The 25,282-nt window shown below is 34.5% G+C and overlaps 1 protein-coding gene across 5 annotated transcripts in view; it reads left to right on the forward strand.

Annotated features, from left to right (window-relative positions):
* The window catches only part of NFATC1 (nuclear factor of activated T cells 1), a 222,778-nt gene that overhangs the window by 21,249 nt on the left and 176,247 nt on the right, over nucleotides 1-25,282 (forward strand). For all 5 annotated transcript variants that reach the window (XM_074204099.1, XM_074204097.1, XM_074204095.1 and 2 more), the window contains exon 2: nucleotides 10,048-11,149. In XM_074204099.1, the coding sequence (XP_074060200.1) occupies nucleotides 10,048-11,149 (1,102 nt within the window). The remainder of the gene's footprint in view (nucleotides 1-10,047; nucleotides 11,150-25,282) is intronic.

The raw sequence follows: 25,282 nt of genomic DNA on the forward strand, positions 1-25,282 counted from the left end.
AACAGAGGTAAGTGACTTCTCCAGGGTCACACATTTAGAAAGTATCTGGAAAGTAAATTTGAACTCAAGAAAATGAGTCATCTCGACTCCAAGTTCAGTGCTCTATCCACTATGCCAAAAGTACCCATTATATAACTAGTAAATGCTTGCCGGATGGATAAATAATGCTCAATGGAGTAACATTCTATTCATGTCTAACTTAGTGGCTAAACCTTTAAATGTTTGGAAGCAAAACCCAGCAACCTGTTACTTTATCATTCACAGTGTAGTCATCTTTATGTCACAGAAAACCTAAAGGGAATGTCATCTAGTAATTTCTTAGATTAAACAGCTCAAGAAACTCATGTCAGGTCAATCATAGAAACAATGAGAATACTTTTAGCTTCCAAAGGAGGATTTTTAGGATGAAATGGGCAGTATTTAATATTTAACACAATATTTAATGTTTCCTGAACACCTCATGCCCCTTGTTTTTTGTTCTTTTGAAGTTGTCGCTTTTGTGTAAAAAGAAAATTCATCCTTTGTTTTATGTTGGATTCTTGGGATGCTACAAATAGAAGGGTTATGGAGAAGAATGAGTAACCACAGCAGGCCTGCCCTTAAACCCCACTAGATTTCAGTGGGAGGTTTGAGTGGAGTCTGGGCACTCTAGAGCAGCATAATAGAGAGTAAGAGCTGGAGTGGGAATTGGGGGCCTTTTAATCTAGTGTGTTGCTAGGAGATCACCCGTGTTTGAAGAGTTGCTGCTATTACTGCTGTTCTCAGGTCTTCATGGGAGTTGTCAGTGACCAGCTGTAATACCAAAATATGAAGGGAAGCATGTGGTACTTTGGGGTGGAAATGTTTCTATCCAGGACAAAGTGAAAGCAGCTAGTCCAGACAAGGATCAGCCAGCTTTCCTTTGGAAATAAACACCAGAGGAGGCAAAACTTCCCCCATATTGCCAGGCTTGGCTCTCTAGTAGGAGAATGTTTAAAGGTATCCAGGAAGCTGTAGGGAAAAGCAGGAATTCAGTGGTCATTGGCATAGTAGAGAGAAATATTCCCAACTTGCTTTTTACTTCTGAAGCCTAAAAATATAGGTACTTACAAAGTAGAAAAAGAAAATACAGGGAATTCATCTTTTATTTCAGGTACTGTCCTTAGCTAGGTCCTATTTTGAAGCCTCATTAAAACTTGAGCTGGATATCTCTCCACTGGGCACTTATGTGATACAGTGGATAGAGTGCCCAGTGAAGTCAGGAAAAGACCTTTTCAAAACTATTCTCAGATACTTTCATGTGATCCTGGACAAGTCACTTTAAAATCCCATTTGCTTCAGTTTTGGAGAAGGAATAGCTTCAGTATCTTTGCTAAAAAAAAAACTCAACAAAACAAAAAAAACCCCAAATACAAATTAAACATTTGACCCAACTGAACAGCAATAACAATGGTAGCAACAACACTAACACTAACACCAACACCAACACCAACCAGGGTCCTTGGGAAGTGTCAAAGACTTTGACAGGAATTCAAGGTCCTACCAAACTGAAAAGGCTTTGAGTACCCACACATTAATAGTTGGATAGAATAGAATAGAATTGAATTCAGCAAACATTTAAAAATCACCTGACTTATATGACTAGGGTCTTGAGTTAATTACTGATGATACAAAGACAAGAGACACAGTTCCAAAAAGAATTTATATTCTATTGGAGGGATATATAACATATATACTAATGACTAAATCAAAGATTATGTGAGGAAGGAGAGAATATTGATATCTAGGAGGATCAGGGAAGCTTTCCTGTAGGCGATAGTACTTGAGTACCTGAGTTCAAATGTGACTGCAGACACTTATTAGCTGTGTGACCCTGGAGAAGTCACTTAACCCTGTTTGCCTTAGTTCCTTAATCTGAAAAATGATCTGGAAAAGGAAATGTGAAAACTACTCCAGCATCTTTACCAAGAAAACCCCAAATGGGGACACAAAGAGTTGGACATGACTAAAACAACTCAACAACAACTTTCTAGGAACTGGAGATATGAAGATAAAAATGAAACAGATCTTACTGTCAAGAAGCTTAGAAGAGGGAAGGAACTTCAAGCATGGAGAATGACCTGTATGGAGACAGGAATTTGGGAAAAGAAAAAAGAGCCCTCTTTAATTGATTTGTAGGAGGGGCTTATCGCCAGAAATTTGGCTTTTAGATTGAATTATTTTAGCTGAAGTAAGTTATGAAGGCCTAACTACTAAATTAGGAGGGGTTTGGGGTACCTACACTAATGAAATCAGACTCTTAAAGTTGGTAAAATAAGGGATGGTACCGACAGAATAGTGTGGTTTGGCAGCAAAGAACTCACAGATAAACCAGAGGTAGGGAACCTTTATTTAATCTTCATTTATGACCAAGGATCTTAAATGGAGAGTCTGGAGAGCAAGGAGGGGAATAATCTTATGCCATAGAGAAACCCTTAGAGGAACAGAAAATACACGATCTCAGGTTGTGTTGACAGTGTTAATAATTATTACAGAGACCTCCTAACCTAAAGAAACCCATAGATAGATTTAGCACATGTGTGAGACACCTGCAGCAGTGATTATATGTTCAAGAGTAAAAGAAAAATACTGGAAGGGGTAGAAAAACTGGAGGAAGCATTTTTCAAACATGTTTATTTTTAGAATGTTAAATCATATAAAAGCATGCATAAAAGTCAGATTTTTAGATATAACTAATATTTATTTTATTTCATTTGTTGATCTACAACTTGTTTATATAAAAATAAACAACATGGGCAGCTAAGTGGTGCAGTGGATAAAGCACCAGCCCTGGAGGCAGGAGGACCTGTGTTCAAATTAGGCTTCAGACACTTAATGATTACCTAGCCGTGTGACCTGTGGCAAGTCACTTAATCCCATTGCCTTAAATAAATAAAAAATTTAAAAAATAGAAATAAATAACAAAGACTGGTTCCCTTACAGTGAGAATCAGTCAATGAAAATATGCAGAAATATATGGAAATATATGCATGTATATAGGTATTACATATGCATAAAATATTAAGTTCTACATAGCATATAAAGAACAATAAATTAATTTCATTTTTTCAAACATATGCTATTATGTGCTAGGGGGTTTACTATTTAATAGGAGAAATAAAATAACATCTTAAATAATGCAAAATAATCTTGATGGGTGTATGAACGAGTCACAAAGAAAATACTTCGAAGATTCTGAGAAAGGAAAGGGAAGAGTTTCATGGGTATGGGAAATCAGGGAGGTTTAATGGAGGAATACCAGGTTATTGAGGTTTTTCTTTTTTTCTTTTAAAATGGAATGACTTGGTTGGAATGGTTGGAATGACTTGAAAAATGTTCTATCATTGCTATGTGTGGATCCAACCTCTGGATGATAGTTATAGCAGTAGCATTATTATTATTATTAATAATAATAATAATAATTCTAATAGATGTATTAGATAAGATTTATATAGTACTTTAAGGTTTGAAAAATGCTTTACATATATTGATACCTTTGATTTGCTCTCTCAAAGTCCTGTTAAGTAGGTGCTTTTATGAATAGTTGAGAAAACTACAACTTGCCAAGGTAATACAGGCTTTAAGTGTCTGGGTCTAAGGAATATTTGAACTCAGGTTTTCCTGACTTTGGGGACAACACTCTTTCCTCAGTAATTGCCCACAGTGAAAGATGCAGGCAGAGGGCAGAGGTTGTACAAGGTCCCAGATGTTCCCAGATGTGGCCTGTCAAGATTAAAATGCAATTGGGAAATATTTTTGAAAAATAAATAGCAAATATACCAGAATATAGATAATGCTAATATGTGGTTTTTCTAAGTGAATTTGCTGCCCATATATTCAGACTCCCATTTGTATTTGAATTTGACACCATTGCTTTGTCACCTAGTTCAATTCATACATCTCCCAAATATTTATCAAAGGCTTTTTCAGAAGTGATAAAACTGGAGGGTGGGGGAGGGAAGTAAGATCAGGGGAAAAATTGTAAAACTCAAAATAAATAAAATTTTTATAAAAAAAGAAGTGATAAAACTACACAGTGAAAGTTAATTCTCATTACAACTAATCTGAGCAATAGAAGGGTTGAATAATTTGAGTAAATCAAATACAATTTCACCTCAAACAATTTTTAAACTTTGGTTTGTTTTCGCTTGTTTTTATTCTCTCCTACCTAAGCATGCAAGATGCCTTCTTTTTTTAAGTACAGAATGTTTCAGTTTGTCTCTAAACTATTTTGTGGAAACCAATGGATTTTTATGCAAGGGAACTTAGATTTTGGATGCTTTATAAAATTGCTAATTTTATATTTATAGTTTATGTGAAAATATTATCCCCAAATCCAGTTCCTTTCTCTCCTTTTATCTTCATATTACCCTCTGGTGAGACAGATCTGGTGTACTGAAAAAGGCACAAGATTTAGAAATCAGAAGACTCACGTTTCAGTCCTGTTTGACCTCAAGAAGTCAATTATATTTTCTGCAACTTAATTTCCTCTTCTATAAAATGTGGCTAATAATATATGTTCAAGATCAAATGAAGCATTCAATAAACAAATTTTAAAATCTTTATTAAATATCTTTGGTTATAATGCATATAAAGGTTTTTATTGCATTAAGTATTATTTTCAAAGTTCTTTTCAGCTTTTCCTTAAGATACTTGAATTTTAGTCTCTTGAAAGTATGTGTGATCTTAGGTAAATCACTTAGCCTCCTTAAGGATACAATTTTCTCATCTGTAAAATAAGAAGGTTGGACTAGATGCCTCTGATGTCCCTTCCAGTTCTCAATCTAAGATCCTAAGATTTCATACCATGAAGTTTACCATCTCTTTTGGTAACTTGACAATAAAAGAAACACAGATTCAGTCTGTAATACCAGGACTCAAGTCTTTCTTTGGGCAAGTCATTTAATCTCTCAGTTTCCTCAGGCAACTAAGATGATAAATTATGGAGCCAGAGTTGATGAGCAATGATAGGAGTCCCCTCACTGGGAGTTCTTTGAGCTGAATTGAATTGGATTGAATTGAAATTACAGACCATTATCTTTGTATCTATGTACCTATGTATCTATGTATTTGTGCATCTATTTATCTATCTATCCATCCATCTATCACCTATGTCTATCTACAATTAAATCTTTCTCTTTCTATTATCTCTACCCAGCTTTCTTTTATCCTTCTTTATCTACCTTCCTATTATCCATTTCTCTTTTACCTTTCTTTGATCTCTATCTTTCTCTTATATTCTATTTATATCTGCCTATCTTTCTCTATTCCATCTATCTATCTCTTTCAATTCTACTTATCTCTATTATCTATTCCATTTACCTCCCCTCCTCTCTCTCTCTCTCTCTCTCTCTCTCTCTCTCTCAACCTGTCTGTCTCCCCTCTCCCTCTTTCTCTTCTTTCTCCTTCCTTCCCTCCCTCTCTCTTTCTCCTTTTTTCCTCTTTCCCCCCTCCCCTTTTCTCTTCCTCTCCCTCTCTCTCCTTTCCTCCTTCCCTCCCTCTTTCTTTCTTTTTCCCTCCCTCCCCACTCTCTTGCGTTATGTTTGTTAATGGAGGGAACTTCTGGGTGACAAAACTCCCTAACTGACTTAGGTCAGCCCTTCCTTTTTATTTACATTCTTAGAAATTGCCTGGGGGCTGTGAAGGGTTAATTGTTTTGTTTAGGTCCACTCAGCCAGTATGAGGCAGAGGCAAAACTTGAACCCAGGTCTTCAGAGGGTGTCAGAGGAAAGACTTGAACTTGTCTTGCCTCAAACTCCAAGGCCAGTTCATTATTTATTAGTTCTTGTTCACCTCTCTCTGTGTCACCCACTGAAAGTTATATCTCTTCTCTTGCACAAACCATTTATAGGTGGAAAAGTTTTTATTTTATTATTTAGCATGATCAAAGTAAAAGGAAGAAAAGAGAAACTTTATTCCAAATTTTTATACTGCATTCCTAATCTCAATTAATTAAATTTTAATATTAATTAAATTACATCTGGCTCCTATTCCTATTAATGTATTTTACTTTTATTTTTGGAAGCTATTGGAATTAAGGGCTTTACCCATAGCTAGTAAATATCTGAGGCCCTGTTTGAACCCTGTTTGAAGTCCAAGGCTAACACTAGCTCTATCCACTTTGTTGCCTAGTTACTTTTACTATTTTTTTTTAAAAGATTTAACTCCCAAACTCATTAAGGCTGGAAGTGCAAGGGTTACTCATAGACTGATCACACTCCAATTGCTGCATCATTTTCATCATCAGTCTATTGTCTTCCCCTTCCCATATTGATGTTGGCTTCTTCTTTGTTTTATTTTTGTAAGGCAATGGGGTTAAGTGACTTGCCCAAGATCACACAGCTAGGTAATCATTAAGTGTTTGAGGTCAAATTTGAACTCAGATCCTCTTGACTCCAGGAGCAGTACTCTATCCACTGTACCACCAGACTGCCCTATGCTGGCTTCTTTTGAGTCTCAACTAAAAGCTCACCTTCTCTAGGGAGACCTCTTCAGCCCTCCTTATTTCCAGTGCCTTCTCTCTGTTATTTTTTCCCCCTATTTTTCCTGTATGTAGCTTGTTATGCATATAATTTTTTGCTTGTTGTTTCTGCTTTTAGAGAGTAAGCTCTTTGAGGATAGGTCTTCTTTTTTTGTTCCCAGTGCTTAATAAATATTGATTCATTGATGTCAAACCTTGAATTAAATAGGCCACTGCAACTTGAAACTATCAGTCTTAAGTGACCCCTCAGCCTTAGCCTTCCCAGTAGCTTGAAATACAGTAGGTACTTTCAGGACCAGCCCATTTTTCTTTTATTGCTATTATTTCACAACTCTCTGAAATACTAAGATGGTATAAATTGTGCTTATTGCCCTTTCCTTTATATGTACTTGATTTTCATGAGGCATCTAGATGGCACAGTGGTAGAGGACTGGAGTCAGGAAGATCTTAGACATTTAACTATGTGATCCTAAGCAAATCATGTAATCTCTGTTTGCCTCATTGAAGACAGCACCTACCTCAAAAGATTTAAAGAATGAAATGAGATAATGTTTTATAAAGTACTTAGTACAATGTTTGACATATGTAATAGGTACCTGATACTTATTCCATTCCCTTTCTATTATCATGTAATTGAAATACAATCACTTTATAAACATTCTATTATTTAAAAAATATAAAAATGTCTCTTTGATTTAACAAGTTTGAAAACTGTTAGAAAGTTTCTTGGATTTTTATTTTGTCAGTCTGTCAACAAACATTTACTAAATGTTTTCTATGTGTCAGACATTACTAAGCATTGAGGATACAAAGTCAGACAAAGGACAGTCCCTGCCCTCAAGGAGCTCACAATCTAATGCTTCATATAATTTGATCACATTTTTAGAAACTCCTTGATGACTTCAGCTTTTTTATTAGGCTTCTGTAAATCACCTACAGGGTTTAGCACTGTGGGTGAAGCTGAGCATGAAGTATGCCTACATATTTGTTGAATGAATTAGGGAGAGCTGAATCAAATGTTATTATGATTATGGGAAATTTTTATTATATCCACTTTGGATTACCTTGATTTATAGCATCTTTCATAATTGTTCTGCAGGCATAGCTTCCTTTGCATAAGATAGTAACACGCATTGTTATATACAGACATTGTTAGGAGTCTGAAGGCAGCAGAATAATGTTGGGAAGTAAGACTCTGGAATACAATGATTTTTTTGATGGTTTGATGTTTAGAATGATGACTTTGTATCATAAGGACCACTAACTATAATTGGGTTCGGGAGAAGGATGGTGAACAGGGTCAGAAAATGGGGAGGAAGGAACCTTGGAAGGCAAAGTGGAATAAGAATTGGCAAAAATACAATTAAGAGAGCACTAAAAATTCTTAATAATGATAGAGATTAAGTAATGTTATTGTTGCCCAATTGATAATAACTCATATTCATATAGTGATTTTAGATTTGTATAATGCTTTATGTGTGTTATTTCATCTGAGACTCCCAACAATCTTGTGATATAGCTAGATGGTGATGACGAGGATGATATTCCCTGCTTATAGATCTTGAATTAAATGATTTGCCTAGGGACACAGTAAGTTTCTGAAGCAGGATTTTAACCTAGGTCTTCCTAATTTTAGATCCAGCATACTGTTTATAATGTCATGGCATTATTATTATTATTATTATTATTATTATTATTATTATTATTATTATTATTATTATTATTATTATGTTTTTGCAAGGTTAAGTGGCTTGCCCAAGGTCCCACAGCTAGGTAATTATTAAGTGTCGGAGGCCAGATTTGAACCTAGGTACTCCTGACTCCTAGGCCGGTGCTCTATCCACTGTGCCACCTAGTTGCCCCAATGTCATGACATTATTAAGTAGAATTATATTATCAATGAAAACATTTTTATATTCTAATTACTTCATAATCAATCTTTCCATCTTCCTCATTCTCCTTCCTTGTTGAGAAAGACATGTTTTCAAATTCTACCTCAGGTACCATGTGACCCTATTAATTGGGTTGGGATAGTATTGCTTTGAACTATACACCCTAGAGCATTATTAGTAGCTTGTAGGATTCTTTTGTATTTGGATTAGCCTAGCATTCATGTAGAAGCGATATGTAATATGTCATGATAGATTTCTACACATGATTTCACTGTTTTTTTTATAGCACTGTATCTTTATTTTTAGCTTTTTAAATTTAAACTTTGTTTTTATCCAATTACATGTGGAAATAGTTTTCAACATTTTCTTTTCTTTCATTTTTTTTTGGTTTTTGCAAGACAATGGGGTTAAGTGACTTGTCTAAGGTCACACAGCTAGGTAATTATTATTACTTGTCTGAGGCTGGATTTGAACTCAGATCCTCCTGAGTCAGAGCCAGTGCACTATCTACTCTGCCATCTAGCCACCCCAACATTGATTTTCTCTAAGATTTTTGAATTCCACATTTTTCTACCTCCCTCTCTTCTTTTCCCTGCTCCATGACAGCAGGTAATCTGATAAAGGTTATACATGTTCAATAATGTTAAACATATTTCCATATTAGTCACATTGTGAAAGAAGAATCAGAACAAAAGGGAAAAAAGCCATGAGAAAGTAAAAAAAATAAAACAAAATTTTAAAAACACTAACTTCTTAATTTTATTTTTTAGATTATAAGAAACATCATTTCCCCTTATTTTCTTAAAATAGATTACATGTTTTTTGTGTTTTTATTTTTGTAATTCAATACAAATAGATACATAATTTGGAAGCCCTATATGTCATATTTTATATACTTCATTTAGCTCCTTCAATCAATTAAAATAAAGATTTGAGATATATTTTGATGTGGTATAGTATGAAGAAAATGTGTATAGGAGATGAAAATCTGAGTTTCACTAACTGTGATTTTGGACAAGGTACTTAATTCATCATAAGATGTAGAATTGGAAGGGATCCTTTGATTTTCTAGTAGACGTCATTTGTCCAAACTTTCACAGGTAGTAAACAGTAAGGTATTTGCATTCAGATTCTCTGATTTAGAAACCAATGAGTTTTCCATCACAACTTGTTGCCTCAATGGGCTTCAATGACTTCATCTATCAAATGAGTTCTTAATCTGGATTTCTTTGGCAGTCTGTTGAAGTCTGTAGACCCCTTCTTAGAATAATGTTTTTAAATAAAATAATCTGATACCAGTTTTGAATGTCTATTGATTTATTATTACACTGCACTCTTTCCAAAGGGAAATGGGGGAGAGGTCATTCTTCTCTTTTTATGATGTAAGGTGGGATTGCAGATTCTATATTTAGGGCCACATCTAAAGAGCTTGTCTTGGCATAGTGGATATTGTACTGAGTTTGGAGATAAAAAGACTTAACTACATTGTCTAAATGCCTAAACTCTCAATTCTGACCCACATGCACCTTTATCCTAGTGGTTTTTTGGGAGGGGGGCGGTGATAATAGCTTCACAATTTCATAGGAGTCATTAAGCCAACGGGTTCACATTTACCAGAACAACAATTCATGCCATTCTTTTTTTCCCCCCTTCCAGAACACTATAATTACACATCTTCAAATATCAATACTGGTTTGCCTCTCAATGTGGCTCATCCCTCATTGTCAACTCCATGCCATGATCTTCAGACATCCAATCCAGTCATTTCAGTTGTACCATCAACAAATCATCCCTCTGGATATGGAGGCAGTATTGACAGTGGGACATCAGGATATTATTTTTCTTCAAATGTCAGACCAAATGGAGCCCCAGCATTAGAAAGTCCTCGGATTGAGATAACGTCTTATTTGGGACTTCATCATAACAACAACCAGTTTTTTCATGATGCTGATGTTGAAGAAACAATACCAAATTCTAAAAGATCTCCTTCTACTGCAACCTTGAATCTACCAAACATTGAAGCCTATAGAGATCCTTCTTGCTTGAGTCCAGCTAGTAGCTTATCTTCCCGAAGCTGTAATTCTGAAGCTTCATCATATGAATCCAATTATTCTTATCCATATACATCTCCTCAGACATCACCATGGCAGTCTCCTTGTGTCTCTCCCAAGACCACTGACCCAGAGGAAGGATATTCACGGGGTATGGTGGCTTGCAACTTGCTGACTTCTCCAAGGCATTCTCCATCTACATCCCCAAGAACAAGCATTACTGAGGAAAACTGGCTCAGTACCCGTAATTCCAGGCCATCTTCTCCTTGCAACAAGAGAAAATATAACCTAAACGGGAGGCAGACATCTTACTCACCACATCATTCACCAACCCCATCTCCCCAGAGTTCCCCACGAGTTAGTGTGACAGATGAGACATGGCTGGGAAACACTAACCAATATACCAGTTCTGCCATTGTGGCTGCTATTAATGCCCTTACTACAGACAGTACAATAGACATGAATGATGGAATTCCTATAAAGTCCAGGAAAACTGCCTTAGAGCACACTCCTTCCATGACACTCAAGATAGAACCAGCTGGTGAGGATCATGGGACTATATCACCAACTTCTGATTTATCATCTGAAGAATTTTCCACTTTCCAGCATATCAGGAAAGGAAACTTCTGTGATCAGTACCTTTCGGTGCCACAACATCCATACCAATGGGCCAAACCAAAGCCTCTGTCTCCCACTTCATATATGAGGTAAGATTTATTATGATTTTTGTGCAAAAACATTAAAAAAATGAAAACAAAACCCAAACTCTTCATCTTTCTGTCTTGCCTATTCATTTTACTTCTTCCTGTCTTAATTTCTATATCTTACTACTATCATTGCATTTGAGTGCAGATGTGACCCAAGTTGAGAAATTCCCATGGAGCAGAAAAAAGGCGGCACTTGACAACCAGCCATATTGGTGTTTTAAGAACAACACAGCATTCTCTTCCCTTGAGACAGAGCACTTGGTCTCTAGCAGTCTGGTAACAGGAAACACAAATGTATTCTGAACTTGGAGTTTTTAACAGTGCAGTTCATTGCTGTCATACCAGTTCACTTGATTAGTCCAGCATTTTCATTTTTAACCAAATAACTGCTTCCCCAACAGGTGGCCCACTAACAACCTCCTGCAAAGTGTTTCCAATCCAAATCTTTTTATTTTGAGTACAGAAAAAACTGCATGGTACCTGATGTAGCATCATTAGTTATTTAACTTCCTTTTTTTCTTTTCCCTTTGTCCCTCAGCTTTACCTCTTGCCCCAAGATTCAGGGAAAGAGAAGTGGAAAGTATAGGGGGAAGGGTGAGGAAGAAGAGAGATAAGGGTAGAAGGATAAGAAAATATAAAAAATAATGGTAGCAATGGAATCTTTGGATTAGTGAAATATTTTTTATTGTAGTAAGATAATTTTTCAGTTTTATGATAGCTTTTATTATTTTACTCTTTATTTAAAAATATTATGTTCTTTATTCCCAGCTTTTATATAATTAAAGGGCCATATGGTATTCTAGGATTAAGACTGTAAGTAGAGAATTCAGTGTCATCTTACAAGTGAACCCATTTAAGAATCTATGTTTTAAAAAAACAATGCAAGAGGCAGAGTGGTTTTTCTTTGTTTGTTATTTTGTTTCCCAAAACGACACATGGAAGATACTATTAAGTAATGAAATTTAGAGGGAAAAAAAACCTCAAGAAATACAATTGATTGTTTCTTGTGTCTCATGAGACAATTTCTAAAGTTCTGTAAAAACTTCAACTTCGACAACTACTTAAGTGTAGAAGGACAATCTTCCAAATTATCACCAGAATTAGCATTGTTGTTTAAAGATTGATTTAGTATATAAATATAGAATTATTTTGTTTTAAAAACTTTTAACAAGTTTTTTAAATAAATTCAACAACTAGTAAACTATCATGTTTAAAAATAAATGATAAATAAATAAAAATTTTATTTTTAAAGTGTGCCATCTTAAAGAGGTCATATAAGTTATATAAACATAAATTAAATAAACATAATTAACAAATGGTTTAAAATGACTTTAATTACAGGTTGATTGCCATTTGTATAATAAGCATTTTTACATTTATTGCAAATAAATTTCATACCTCTTTTTATACCTCATTAAGCTACTGAAAATAAGCCTATGGAAATACATATAAGATTAAAATCATTGAATGAATCCAATCACATCAGAAAATTTTTAAAAAATGATTATTCATAGGAATATTTCAATAGAAATTAATTCAATTGGAATTATTAATTCAACAGGAATTAATAAATATTGTTTTATAATAGTATCACTAGAACTACAAAATAGATTCTCTTGAATTTGCACACACACATACACACACACATACATGCTCTTGCACACAATAAACTTTACTAAACTTCTCTTTAGATTTGTCTAACAATCTATGCAATCTTTGGAAATTTCTATCAATCTGTCATCTACCTTCAGTTTATTTTATAGTTTTAATCCATTACATGGTACTACCTGGCACTAATGATTGAAAAGGCATGGGAGGGATTGTCAGTTTGTTTGTTTTTTGCCTTTAGAAATTTCAGTCAGTATTCATGTCAGTCACATTATTATATTATTTTTATCTTTTTGTTACAGAAAGCCTCTTGATAGATATTATGCTCACAGCATTCCTATCCTCTAATATAAACATACAAAAACATATAAAATGGACAAAACCATCCTCAAAGGATTACAAAGTTAACATTTTTCCACTGTTTTGGTCCTACATCAAAATATGTTTCCTGGTCCTTTGCAATATGTTTCCATGTGATCTCATTAACTGGCACTCTAGGGCAGCTGGAAGCTACTGTAAAAAGGAGATGCTAAGTTATTTTACCAGTCAGAGATACTGACCATACTTCCTTCCACAAAGAATATCTCTCCGTTAACATACATGAAAAACTGCAGGGCAACTGCAGATGGACGTCAATAGAATCACTAACTACGCAACTGAAACCATTGTGTTTTTAATTATCCCAACATTCTTCAGATGAGAAATTTGCCATAACATGTTTGAATTTTTTTCTTTTTTGCTATTTTGTCCCTCTCTCCTCTTTTAAATAATGCCCCCATTAAATTGAAAAGACTTTTTAAAGTGAAAAATAAATCATATTAATTCCAACAATTCAATTTAGCTCAACAAGCATTGAATAAATGCCTCCTATATATCAAGCACTCTTACAATTGGAGATTTGAAGGCTAAACCAAAACAATCCCTGCCCTCAAGCCTATATTCTGGGAGGAGCAGGGAACAATACATACACAGTTAAATACATACAAACATACTCATATACAAAAGAAATTCAAAATAATTTAGATAGGGGGAATAGGATTGGATGTTAATAACTGGGAATAAGACAGCCTTGGGAGGTAGGTGCTATTATTAATCCTAGTTTATGGATGGTGAAACTAAGGCAGACAAAAAAGTTAAGTGACTTACCTGGGGTTACCCAGCTAATAAAATGTTCAAGATTGGAATTGAAATGAAGTGTTTCTAAGTCCTAGCCCAGCATTATAGCCATTGTACCACTTAGTTAAAGATTACCAAGGAGTAGGAAAAAGAAGGGACAGCTTAGGAATGGGGAATGATTTTCCAAAATAAGAGGTGTAAAGAAAGGCATACTGTGGGATTACGGATAAAAAGCTATAAAGGATCTCAGAAGTTATCTAGTTTACTGTTTCTAATTTTACAGATGTGGAAACTAAGGCATAGAGAAGTTAGGTCACTCACTCAACCTCACCTAGATACTAAGGAATAAGATTTGAGTCCAGATCTATGGACTCCAGAGTCTAAACTCTTTCTGCTCATTCTCCATGTAAGGATGTGGAATATATTATGTAGCCAGTTGGTCAGTTTGACTGGATCATAGTTTGCTAGTAGTTTTCATTTGAAATCAATCTGTAATGTAGCCTAGTATCATATCATGAAGGACTTTAAATACCTAAAAATAAGAGTTTGTAGTTCACCCTAAGGCAAAAAAGTGCGTACTGATGCTTTTGAATCTACTTATCAACTAATTTTACATAATATTTAAAAGTAGTTTTTAATCATTAATCTATATATTTTTAATTTTTATGGATTAATAAAGAGTGGCTATCTCCATGAAGTACCTCCTACCCCTCCTTTCTCATCTCCCCTATAACTCAGCAAAATTATGGCAATAAATTCTAAAGAGAAAATGTAAAATTATGTTTTATTTTTTGTTTCATTTCCTTTTTATTGCTATTATTTCATAACTCTCTGAAATACTAAGATGGTATAACTCATGCTTATTGTCATTTCCCTTATATGTAATTGATTTTCATGAGGCATCTAGGTGGTACAATGATAGAGGACTGGAGTCAGGAAGACCTTAGACATTTAGCTGTGTGATCCTAAGCAAATCATTTAATCTCTGTTTGCCTCATTGCATCTATCTCAAAAGATTTTAAGAATCAAATGAGATAATGTTTTATAAAGTGCCTTTGGTGTTTAGGTGCTGGAAGAGATGTAGTATTTTTTAAAAGAAATTAATGTACATGACTGTGAAATAAACAACAAAACCCAAGCCTCCCAATCAATGCTTGCTACTTAATTGCAGATGTTTTGTACATGAATGAACTTTGGAAGCACCCCAGAGATGTATGACTCAGAAACATCATGCGAAACATTCATTTTGAAAAGGAAACAAACTAGGTTTTTCTCCATATACTTCTCTGCTTAGAGGGCTTCATTTATCAAAAATTGTATGCATCTTTGGCATGTATTTTTTTTTAGTATATTTGTAGAGATTCAATGTAGCCTATATAATATAGGCTATATATACAACATAACACTATATAATAGTGGTAACAAATATTTAAAATCCAAGAAGAAAAACTAAATTATAACTAAAATTCTATAGCAAAATTCACTTTTGTGCAATGATATCAGGTCACATTTCTATTATGCTTTGAAGTTTGCATAGGTAGGTTGAATAGGAATTATATGCCCAATTTATAGAAGAGGAAACTAAGGTTGAGAAAGATCATGTGTGATTTGCTTAGTTCAAACAACTTGTAGATATCAGGGGCAGGATTCAAATCCAGATCTCTTGATTTCAACCTAGCAGCATCCTGCCTCTTCTAGAAGTGAAAATAACTTTAGAGCAGGAGTTCTTAAATCAGGACCTCTTTTTAAAAATGATTATTTTGATAATTGTGTTTCAATATAATTAGTTTTCTTTGTAATCCTATTTATTTTATTTCATTTTTTAAAAAAAAATTCTGAAAAGGCTAAGAATTCCTGTTCTACCCCTTTATGACTGAGGAAACAGGTATAGAAGAATCCAGTTACTTGTCCAAAGGCATTTAACAGTAGAAGAACTGAAATTAGCTCTCAGATCTGTGCATTTACTAGTTAGACAATAACTTAATAGTATTGAAGATATGTTGTATAGCAAGCTCTAATTTACATGTTTTTCTGTAACCAAGTCAATAACTTTAAATGTAATTTTAAAATTATTTTTTGGGTTACAAAAATTTAAGAAACTAATATATCTTCCAGTTTTTCTCCTTTAATTTTTTTAACCCATTAATAGAGTGTGTCTTTGATTCACAACCTGATGTGTTTCAAGATTTCTAATTTCAGTATTAGCGTGCTATATTTTACTTGTGGCTCTTTTGGTTAATGGTGATAAAAATGTGGCTTTAGAATCAAGAAACTTCAAACACCATTGGTTTGAGTATTTCTTTAAATCCTTACAAGATAAGCCCCCAGTATCATTTTTTTTTGCTATTGTATTCTTTTTGTAAGGCCTCCCTCTCTCAGCTTTACCTGTGAGTACATGTGAAAATTATTTTGTAAGAAATGCCTGATTAATTTTTGATTATCTACATGCATATTGTCCCTGGCACATTTTTAATTCCATACTGTCTGTTCTTTATCATCCTGCCTACTTCTCTTTTTGCTGATGGTTGTTATAGGAAATGATAGTTCTGGGGCAGGTGGAGGTAGTCTTTTCTACTGTTGGATGTTGGTATTCATTCGTTCAACATTTTTTAAATCTGTTATGTGTAAAGCCATACTAGGTGATGTTGGTTACATAAAAAAGAATTTTGATTGTTTCCTGCTCTTAGGGAAATTTAAAATAAAATACAAGTATATAAATAAATATAAGTATAAAAAGTATATAGTAATAAAGTATAAGTAAAAGTATATAATAAAACTTTTATTCCTATTTTCACACACAATCTCATTTCCTTAATTCAGGGTGTCATTGCCTCATGCTTCAACAATTATAATGACCTCCAAACTATCCTTCATCCAGTTCGGTTTGAGGAAAGTTGTAGGTGCTATGGATAGACTGCTAGCCTGGTAATCAGGAAGACCCAAGTTTCAATCCTACTTCAGACATCTATGTTTTTGTTTCTGTTGTTCAGTCGTGTCTGATTCTTCATGACTCCATTTTGGAGTGGTTTGCCATTTTCTTCTCATTTTGCAGATGAGGAAGTGAATTAAACAGAGTTAAGTGACTTGCTTAAGGGTCACACACAACAGCTAAGAAGTGGCTAGGCTTGGATTTGAAACTCATGATATTTGAGTCTTCCTTATTCCAAGTTCAATGTCTATTCACAGTGCTCTCTAACAACTCTTGTACCTATGTGGCCTTAAGCAAACACAAGTATAAGTATATAAATATAAAAATTCTTCCTATTTAAGAATTCAAAGCATTTTCTAATCACATATAATCTCTTAACCCATCTCAACCTGTTTCCTAATCAATAAAATAAAAATAATAATAACTCTAACCTAACTAGGCTGTTGGGAGAATCAAATTAATTAATTAGTACAAAATCTTATATAATCACTGGATAATATTAATATCCTGCACTGCTAAAATACTCTACCTAATCTGAGATCAATAATCCACAGCTCTAATCTCAGTTCCTTGACTACTATTGTTGATTGATGCCCTCTCCTTTAAAAGAAAGATTGAGCTCAGCATTACTCTGGGTTTCAATGTGATATAATGAATGAAAGTAGTGCTGAACCTAGAATGAGAAGATCTGGAACTGAATCTCAGTTCTGATGATTAGGAGTTGTGTGACCTTGGTAGAAATCATTTACCTCTTTGAGCTTTCTCATCTGTGAAATTAGCACAATACTATATGTCCAGCCTAGTTCACAGAGATATTTTGATGATTAAAATGTATGAATTTATGTGAAATTCCTTGCTATCATAAATCTAAAATTTTATGATTATATTATAAAGTAAAACTGCATTGACATTTAAAGTTGCATTTATTTTTTATTTTATTTTTTAGGTTTTTGCAAGGCAAATAGGGCTAAGTGGCTTGCCCAAGGCCACACAACTAGGTAATTATTAAGTGTCTAAGGCTGGATTTGAACCCAGGTATTCCTGACTCCAGGGCCGGTGCTTTATCCACTATGCCACCTAGCTGCCCCTATTTTTTGTTTTTTTTTAATGTACCCCATTCAAATCAATAATCCAGCAGAAAGCCTGTTTCAATGCATACATCGAACTATTTCATTACCTTATAGTGTGCGTATTTGTATTTAAAGTACCACCAGGGACTTTACTTTTATGATTATGATTTTCAAGTGACAGCTTCTCTGACAAAAACCAGAAATAATAGACCTGATTCCCTTGGCTACATGCCTTGCTATGCAGATAGGCTGTGTGCTACTCACTTTAGCACTAATAGAAACGCCTGTGAAGACAGGCACATGGGCAGGGGAATTTTATTTTCATGAACATTCTTGGCTTTACAAGTTAATACAAAATAAATCAATGTCCACTTCATTGCTTATGGTGGGAAGAATTTCTTTTATTGGAATTCAACATGGTTGCATTTGTCTGTACCCTGGAGGTTCCTTTTCCCTCTGTATTCTGTTCAAGGAATCCTTACTGAAAACAGCGTGAGTTACAGGGAGACTATCAGGGGGAAATATAGAAAATGCATATTTGGAGTAGATACCTATGGATATCATTCATGCTTAGGGAGTTCCCCTTCAATAATCAACTCCTTTTAAGAGTATTGGCACTTAGTGAAAGAAGGGGATAGTGTATAAGGACCAGATGTGGTTAAGATGATGTGACAGTAGGGATTATTTTTTGATTTCTCCAAGGTGTTTGAATTCATCCCTGTGGTTTGTGTGTTAGCAAAAATATTTCTTTGTTTGAACTCAAGTGAATTAGATGCTTAAATGAAATAAAAAAATTGTTCTTGTCTGTCTCTTTGCTACCCCATTTGGGGGTTTTCTAGACAAAAATCCTGGACTGGTTTGCCATTTCCTTCTCCAGTTCATTTTTCAGATGATGAAACTGAGACAAACAAGATTAAGTGATTCATGCAAGTGTCCAAGGCCAGATTTGAACTCAAGTCTTCCTAATTCCAGCCTTCTCTCCACTGTACCATCTTAAAGACAATCTATTGAGCAGATCATGACATTTCATATTCTTGGGTTTCCAGGTTGCATGTGAGGTTGAAGTTTTTTTATGCTGGTACAGCATCAACTTACTCTGCAGAGGTCTCTTGATTTAGTAAACTTTTCAGTAGATATTTGGTAGAAAATATCTTGTAAATAGATACCTGCCTTCAGAAAACTCAGCCACTTAAAATGAGATTTCAACAGTTTTAAGGGTACAAAAACATTGGTAAAGTAGAGGCTCCCCTGTTTTACTTTGAATGTGTTGCCATCAATGCCTTGTGGTGGAAGTTTATACTTCTCTTTCTTATTAGTCTTGTTTTGTGTGAAGGTCTATTCTTAGCTGTGAAAAGGAGAAATGGGAGAGCAAGTACTTCTGTTTTCCTGCTGAGAGTATCAGGGTCAGTGTTTGTGACTTCAAGTATTAGAATTTTAGCTGAAAGTAATTTCTATCAGAAATTTTGACTTCTCATCTATTACATACATTTCCCATATAAATATCACAACAAGAATGATGATAATATGATATAAAGACATTATCAATAACTATATCTGGTCATTAAGTCACAAGATGTGACTTTGACCCTTCACAAATTCTATCATGGCTTCATAATGTGGATATTAAATTAAAATTTCCTGCTAAGTTTTACAATTTTATATGGTATAAAAAAAACTGGACTTGCAATAAGGAAGATTCCTCTTCAGAGTTCAAATCTGTGCTCAGACATTTACTAGCTGGGTGATCCTGGGCAAGTCACCCTGTTTGCCCTAGTTTTATCATGTAAAATGAATTAGAGAAGGAAATTTTTTTCCATTGAAAGAAAACCCCAAATAGGGTCATGAAAAGATGAACATGACTGAAACAACATATCAACAAGCTTCTTCTATTCAAAGAATTTCAGGATCTTGGAAATAGTTTTGAAATTCCTTTCCAACTGGATACATTGATACCTACAGAGCCTAGAAGGAACACAGGATGTGGAGTCATTAGAACTTGGGTTTGAGACATGGCTACAACTTAAAAATTATGAGATTTTAGATATGTTTTTAACCTCTATGACACTGTTTCGTCACATTTAAAATGATTATCAATCAAATCAGTAACCATTTAAGTACCTACAATTTAAGTATAAAGTGCTGAAGATACGAAAAAAGAGGCAAAATAGTCCCTGCTCTCAAGGGACTTACACTTTAATGGATAATAATACTGTTATAGGTACCCTGCTATATAGTTGTGAGGACCAAATGCATAAATAATATTTTGTGAATAGAGTACTATATTGTAGACTATATTTTCTTTAAAAATCCTTTTTGAAGCTGACTGCTTTAAAAAAAATTCAAATCATCACTACCAATCAGCTTACAAAAATGAACAGAATATGAAATAAAAAACACTTCATCAAATATCTAATGGCTACATGACACTTTGCCACAGATAATTGTCTCCTCTAATTACCCACTGAGTCAGGAGTATTTCTATAAAATATTGTAAGATTAAAATTGATCACTTCTCTTTTATTTCTTTCTTAAGTCCTTTTCCCTGAGAGGTTTTTCATTCACCACAATTTGGTCAGTTATTGAATGTCTTGAACACTTACATTTTTTGAAGTCTTCTTTGACCCTCATCTGTAAAATAGGAATAATAATGTTTTCACAATCTAGCTTACAGGTTCATTGTGAGGAATTCTAATGAATTAGGAGTTATAAATTGAATTCTGTTTCTATTCTATTTGTCTATCAATCTATCTATGTCTAGTATGGATCAATGTTTCCTTGTCCTCAGGGTACCAACTATAGAAACAATTTCAGATAAATTACAGATACATATTTTCCATTATTCAATTGTTAGCTGACTTGCTTGTATCAGCTAGATAGTCATTTTTTTTAAATTACTGCTTAAAGTATCTCTTCTACCCTGGTCAATATTATCCTGCTTTTTAATTCTTGTTTCTCCTAAACCATTTCCTTTTTCTAATCGCTAATTCCTAATCACTTCTATACATTGGAGGCCTTGGCTCCCATTCTTATTTTTTTTTTTTACATTTCCTACCCTTCTTGTCCTCATTATCTGAGACTCAATTTCTGATATCCATATTTTTTAAGGCACATTTCAAAATTATGATTTCCCATCCCTTAGATGGAATACATCTTAGACAATACACTTAGCTACAACTAAACTTTAGAAAGTTGGGGGTGGGAGAGAAGTTTATCACATCATATTGATTCGGCAATTTTTAAATTAGATTTCTAGAATAAATGCAATCAAATGCTACTAAAATGGTTTATTGTTAACTTGTTTTCAATTAATGGGAATCAGGATCTATTATTTCTTTGCTGTAGAAGATGCTTCTGGATGAGGAGATGGTTTCTACTGACACAAATTGGCACCTTTTCTGCAAATTAGAATCTTAGAGAAAGGCCTGGAATATGAGATTTTATGTGACTTGACCTGAGTCATACAAACCAGTATATGTTAAAGGTAGTACTAAAATCCAAGTTTTTTGTTTCTTTACCCACCACCAAGGCAGATTTTTTTACAATTAGGGTCCAAATCTGGGCCCCTAAAATGGAGTCTACCTTATTATATTAAAGCCCTAGAAGGTTGCTTTTGTTACTAATCTGACAAGTTTTATTATAGTATTAAAAAGCAATTATTTCTCATTTGAAGTTTAATTATTCTTCAAAACTATCTTATGAAGCAGTTCCCTTTGGTACAATAATATTTAGACATCTCTCACTCCTGATTAAAGTTTTTTAAAAAAAACTTTGAACTGGTCAATCTAGTTGTATGGATGATTCATTGCTGTAAATGGCCCATTTGGGGAAGTGGATGAGCTGTTTCAGATCAGTAAGATCATACTTAGCCCAGTAGAGTTGTAATTTAGTCAGTGGGGACCCCAGGAATGTGAAAATGCCTAACTCATTCCTGGAGAGTAATTTTCACATGGTGTGAGCATAGTTGAATGTATATCAAAGATGCCATCTGAATCCAAAAATGCATTACATTATTACTTTGTATTTACAAAGAGCTCCATGATGCTGAAAAGAGCTTTTGTAGGCAAGGGACCTCTGAGAAAATAAGTGGTACCCTAGTGGCCTAAACAATTTAATGTACTTCCCTGAGTACCCAATGGAAGTTTAAGTTAAACACTGGGGATAATGCACTCATTCCCTTGTGGCAGTTCATGTTACTATTTTATCTTCATTTTACAGATGAGGAAACTGAGGCAGAGAGAACAGAAGGAGAATAAAAATAAGCACTAGAGAAATACCAAACACTCAGTTCCTAGTCTTATGTTGTAGCTGTTAGTTTAATGTCTACTTTTATTTCAGTTCTTTACATCTTTTGGAATGAAAATGAAAGCATAGAAAGCAGCAGGATGATTTTTTGTTGTTGTTGTTTTAAGAAAAGTATAAAAGAGAAGTTAAATTTTGGTTTATACTTTTGGTAGTGCTAGAAAGCAAATCTGAAATGGATTATATTTATGGAGGGGGAATAATATAGTGGAAAAATCATGAGATTTTAAGAGAGAGAAATTTTGTTCAAATCCTGACCAAGTCATTAACTGCTAATGTGACCTTGTCCTCTGTGGGTCTTAGTTTTTTAAAGTAAAAAATGAAAGACTTCTATTGGATGATTTCAAAGTTCCTTCAGATTCAAAATTTATGATCTTAAGGTTTTCAAAAGCACTTTCAAAAGTCTCAGAGGGGGATAATGATTTACCTGAAGTCATAGGAGTAAAAAGCAGCAGACCCCTCATTCAATCCCTAGGCTTTTATAATTCATCACCATACATGTTCTCTATTTTGATGGACAAAAGCAGCCATGAAGGATTCTAAAAGAACTGTAGGTAATCATTCTCAAATACTTCATAATTCCGTGGTTTTGTTATTGTTGTTAAGTTGTGTCCAACTCTTCATGACCCTCTATGGGGTTTCCTTGGCAAAGATACGAGAGTGATTTGCCATTTCCTTTACCCCTGGATTAATAGAGGCTAAATGATTTGCCCAGGGTCATATAGCTAGTGAGAGGCTAGATTTGAATTCGGATCTTCCTGACTCCAGGTCCAGTGCTCTTATCCACTGAGACATTTAACTATAGTTTTAGCATTTGTGAAATATATGAAAATTTTGGCATTTTCTTTCAAAAATCTGGGTGAAGCCAGGTGGCATAATGACTCTGGACTCAGGGAGATTCATCTTCTTGAATTCTAGCCCAGCCTCAGATACTTATTAGCAGTGTGACCCCGAGCAACTCAATCTGTATTTACCTTAATTTAGTGGTAAAGGAAAATTCCAATATTTTATAAAACCCCCCCACAAAAACAAAACCAAAAAAAACCCTAAATGGAATCATAAAGAGACATGACTGAGATGACTGAACAACAACAAACTATCTGATAGCTATCTGTTATGCAATTTTCATTTGTATGTTTGAATGTCATCTTAAAACTTAAATGATATTAAAACTTTATTTAAAACTTCTAGTATAAATTTGAGTCAACTGAAAGCCTTTCTCAAAAGAAAATGCCAATTTTATTTGATGTATTTTTAGCCCTTCATAATTAGACTATGTGGAATTTATTTTTTAAAGTGATTATTGACAAAAGTAGTTTTGATGTTGTTAATTGCTAAAAGTTCATTTAAATAATGAACTTTGGAAACAAGTGATATTCAAAGAGGAACATAAAAATGTTTCACTAAAGTAAAGGAATGATTATTACAAGACCTTGCTTTCCTTGACCTATAAAAATGTTAGGGAGATAGGTTTGATGGATACGATCACAGCTAAATTTATTTCTTATTTGAAGCCTTGCCTTGCCTCCATGTCCTCTCTACCTCCTAAGAGGTAAAAAGGGGAGCTTCCTCCTATGTACTCAAACTGTTCTAATTGAGAACTGTTCTAATTGTGTGTGTGTGTGTGTGTGAGAGAGAGAGAGAGAGAGAGAGAGAGAGCGACAGAGAGACAGAGACAGAGATAGAGAGACAGACACAGAAAAACAAAGACAGAGAGGGACAGTCAGAGAGATGAAGAGACAAACAGAGAGAACCAAAGAGAGACAGACAGACAGCTATACAGGCAGATAGACAAACAGAGAGAGAGAGAGAGAGAGAGAGAGAGAGAGAGAGAGAGAGAGAGAGAGAGAGAAGAACATTGAAGCATTAGTTATGAGTAATACACTGATTCACATTTTAGATTTCTTGTGAAGATGAATCAGATCTAATGACTTCCCCTTAGCAAGTGGTACATCTTTTTCCTTAAATTAATATACAGAGTATGCCCACTTATTTTCCAGAAATTTGGGTGATTCCGTATTTTCCAGGAGTGATTTCCATAATCATCTCTTCTTCTTGATCTTTCCAACCTTGAACAGTATCCTTAACTTCTCTTCATGTTAGAGGGCTTTCTAGCTAGAGGGGCAGAGAAGAGTATTGCTCCAGTAGCAGAGAGCCTCTCATTTTGAGTAGAGAACTGAATGCCTGGAGAGGAGGACCTGAGAGGGAACAGAGAAGGAAAGAAGGATAAGGATACTGTATCAACCAGACATCCTTTGAGGAATCATTTCACCTGAACTGCAAAATGATTGCAGGGGAAGGTTGTTCCAAAGGAACACCAACTGAGGGTTTGAGACTCTCCCAGGTTGGGCTCTTCTTTAGCTGCTTCAGAGCGGAGCACCATCAGCAGGAAGTCATGCCCTGCAGTGAACATCAAAGGAAGACATGAAAGTGGAAAAGAGATCACCAAAAGGCAACATGTCTCCTGAGGAGTGTGGACCAAATTTAACAAATGTTTATTAGTACCTCTTGCTTGAAAAGTACTGAGCTGATGTGGGGGTAGATTCAAAATTTAATTATGACAAGTTTTTGTCTATAAAATAATAAAAATTTATAAGTCTTTTAAAGTTTGCAAAGTGCTTTATGCATGCATGCATATTATCTCATTTGATCCTTATAATAAGCTTGCTTTGCAGATGAGTAAACTGAGTCTGAGAATGGTTAAATGACTGGTTCTTGGTCATGCATCTAGGAAGTGTCAGATTCAGGACATTTTCCTTAAGTAAAGAAGACCTGAGTGCAAATCCAATTCAGTCTGACATTTCTTAGCTGTGTGACTCCCTTAAACCTAAGCTCTATTTGTCTCAGTTTCCTGATCTGTAAAATGAGCATAACAATAACACCTACTTCCCACGATTATAGTAAAGTTCAAATAAAATAAAAGTATTTAGTACAGTGCCTGGTATAGAGTAAGCTCTATATAAATTTTAGCTGCTATTATTATTGTTATTATTATTATCCTTGACTTCATCACTCTATTCCTTTTTACCATCCAGTTGTCTAGAACTTGTAATTTATGGAAGAGGAAATGGGAGTTCTAATCACTTTGTATTGTACTGATTTGTATTTAGA

The sequence above is a fragment of the Macrotis lagotis genome, chromosome X (assembly GCF_037893015.1).
Source record: "Macrotis lagotis isolate mMagLag1 chromosome X, bilby.v1.9.chrom.fasta, whole genome shotgun sequence".
Lineage (NCBI taxonomy): Eukaryota > Metazoa > Chordata > Mammalia > Peramelemorphia > Peramelidae > Macrotis > Macrotis lagotis.